This window comes from Geospiza fortis, unplaced genomic scaffold, assembly GCF_000277835.1.
Source record: "Geospiza fortis unplaced genomic scaffold, GeoFor_1.0 scaffold244, whole genome shotgun sequence".
Classification (NCBI taxonomy): Eukaryota; Metazoa; Chordata; class Aves; order Passeriformes; family Thraupidae; genus Geospiza; species Geospiza fortis.
In genome coordinates, this window is record NW_005054370.1 from 617053 (window position 1) to 619714 (window position 2662).

At 39.4% G+C, this 2662-nt stretch overlaps 1 protein-coding gene across 1 annotated transcript in view; it reads left to right on the forward strand.

The window, feature by feature from the left end:
* Positions 1 to 2662, forward strand: part of OGFOD3 (2-oxoglutarate and iron dependent oxygenase domain containing 3) — a gene marked incomplete at its 5' end in the record, with an annotated part of 30970 nt that overhangs the window by 8697 nt on the left and 19611 nt on the right. The window contains 2 exons of the mRNA XM_031059904.1: positions 1 to 35; positions 593 to 649. The exon at positions 1 to 35 is cut by the window's left edge and continues 51 nt beyond it. Of these exons, the coding sequence (XP_030915764.1) occupies positions 1 to 35; positions 593 to 649 (92 nt within the window). The remainder of the gene's footprint in view (positions 36 to 592; positions 650 to 2662) is intronic.

Here is a 2662-nt window from a genome sequence, read left to right on the forward strand (position 1 = left end):
CTTTCCCTGGGGAAGCATTTTGTTAATCTGTACAGGTAAAATGAGGCTGTGGCTTCCTGCCTGCTGTCATCCCATCCCTTCCATGCCCACTGCCACTTCCCTGGGCTGGGATTAGTGAGGAGAAATTATGGAACTTGGCTGCATCCTCCACAGTTTCCATGACCAGTTAAAGAGCTTTCCTGGCATGAAAAAGGGTCTTTTATTGAACTGGGCACTTAGAAAGCTGCCATTATCTTTATTTTTATGTTCTTGTACTGGTTAATTATAGTATTTTTTCACAGTTATAGTTTAGTTTATTCAGCAGTGGAAGGAATCAAATAGCCTGAACCATTAAAAACTTGAATCCATGTGCTTATTTCATGATGTGGGAGGGGATTTTTTTAATGCCTGAGGAATGCCATTACCAGTTGCAGCATTTCAATCCTTTAATCTTTTAACATTTGATCTTTTTTGGACATCATGCTCAAAAGCATTTGTAAGATTTTTTTTTTTGTATTGTGTCCTCACTTTTTGATTGGGGATAAGGAGTTTTATTGTTATTGCTCAGTGTGATTCAGCAACTCCTCTTTTAGACTGTTGTTTAATTTTTCAGGTACTTTGGGGACAAAATTCAAGACATCTTCACAGAAGAGGATTTTGCCTTATACAGGTAAAGATTTTCAATAACTGCTGAATGAGCCACAAACCAGAACTTTCTATGGTTTTGAGTTTTTTATGGAGTGCAGGCTGGGAGGGGATTGCCCTTTGCATTCCTACACTGCATTTTGCAGCTCAAAATAGTAATATCTTGGTAATTTAGAGAACTAAATGACTCAAGGAAGAGAAGTAAAAGGATTTTTTGGTGACTGATAAACAACATCAGCCACATCAGGGCAGTTTTATGATGTGAATGTATTTAGGGTGATTGCAGCACCACACATTTCCCTCCCTCCCAGCAAGAAGAGCTGCTCCTCTGAGCTCTGTGGGAATTTGGGATGGAAAATCCTCATCACCTCCTCTTTCACATGTTATCCAAGGGGTTCTGTGAGATGACAGACACAATTCTTGGCTAGTATTACATCAGGAACTTGGGGTTTTTTTTGAGGCAGAGTGTAGCAAACATTAAAAATGGTAAAGCAGGAAGTGGAAGGACTTGAGATGATTCATGTTCTGGCTGGAGAAGCAGCCAGAGGATGAAATAACTCTAAAATGGAACAGCTCTGGCATCTGATGCTCCCAGCTTTCCTGCAGCCCTGCTCATGCACTTAACAAACACAACAAAGCTAACGAGTTCCATGTGGCTGGGAAGGTGTGTGGCCAGAGTTTAGGAACAAGACTAGACACAATAATTCCTTGGTTATGCATTTCAGTTGGTTTCTCATAATTTAAAATGTCCCTGATTTGAATATTTGAATTTTTTTTGGTCTTTTTTTTTGCCTGTGTGAAGGAATCTGATCTCCCTCTAGTGGTGGAAGGAATGTTAAGTAGCCAAATGAGTTTATTAGTTTTATTAAAATGGTAATTAATTAATGTAATATTAAATTACTAATCACTGTAAGCTTATTTTTATTTAACAGCTGTTTTTGGATATCATTGTCTTTACAGATGAATTTCTTTAAAATCTTTTCACTTCTGATCCCAATATTGGAAAAAATTAGATGATTCCTTGATTATTATTGAACTTGAGATAATTTCTGTTTCACATGAAGAGAAGCATTCAATTTTTCAATAATTTTATAACTTTATGCTGTGAGATGAGACAGCTGCTAGGGAATGTCAATATTCCATTGGGATTTCATGCCAGTATAGGGGATGTTTCAGTCTACTGGATGTGAAGCTAATACAAAATACATTATTAAATGCTTCTGTTCCTATTAATGGCAGTGCTTTAGCATGGACTGTAGTATTTTATAGCCTTAATGAATGATTTTATGCTATTTTTGGGAGCATTTGTCTTCATTACTTCCCCTTCCCTACCAAGGTCACTTTAAAAATACACTCTTGGGACAAATAACTGAATGTAATTCATGTCTAAGTATTGCTGATTGCAACAATAATGAAACTGAGAAGGCATCCTGAGCCAGGGGCCTGATTTCTGAGCTGTCTCTGTCAAAATTACATTGCTTCAAACTCAATTATGGTTTCTAGGCTGATGCTTTAACCACCACCTGCCAAGCACATCACAGCAATCCCTCTTGTTGCACATAATAAATGAAATGTTTATTCAGAAGGGAGACCTTTAATCAGGGTGTTTGCTGGAAGGGGCGAGTTGAGCAGAAAACAGCACAATCAAAAGATTTATTTCCAAAACCTGACAGCTTATGAAGGCAGAGACAGGAGGAGCAGGGGAGGAGCTGTGGCTTTGCTTTCTGTGTCTGTTGTGTGTGTGGTTGCTGTTAAAGGAGCCCTTTGCTTTGTCAGCTCCCTGGGCAGTGCTGACAATTGGGATCATCAGGAGTTGTGTGGATTGAGCTCTGAGTGTTCCTGTCACCATGGCTGAGTCACACTTTGCAGTGGCTCCTGACTGCATTTTTTGTGTTGGTCTGTGTCTTGGTTTGGAAAGACAGGAGTCTGCTGAGGAAGGCAGGAGCCTCCCCTGAAATGGAGAATGTAAACCCTCCCCACCCCTCTGAATTGCTATAATTTTAAATTAAGGGGCTCTCAGGCAAAAATATGGGAGCAG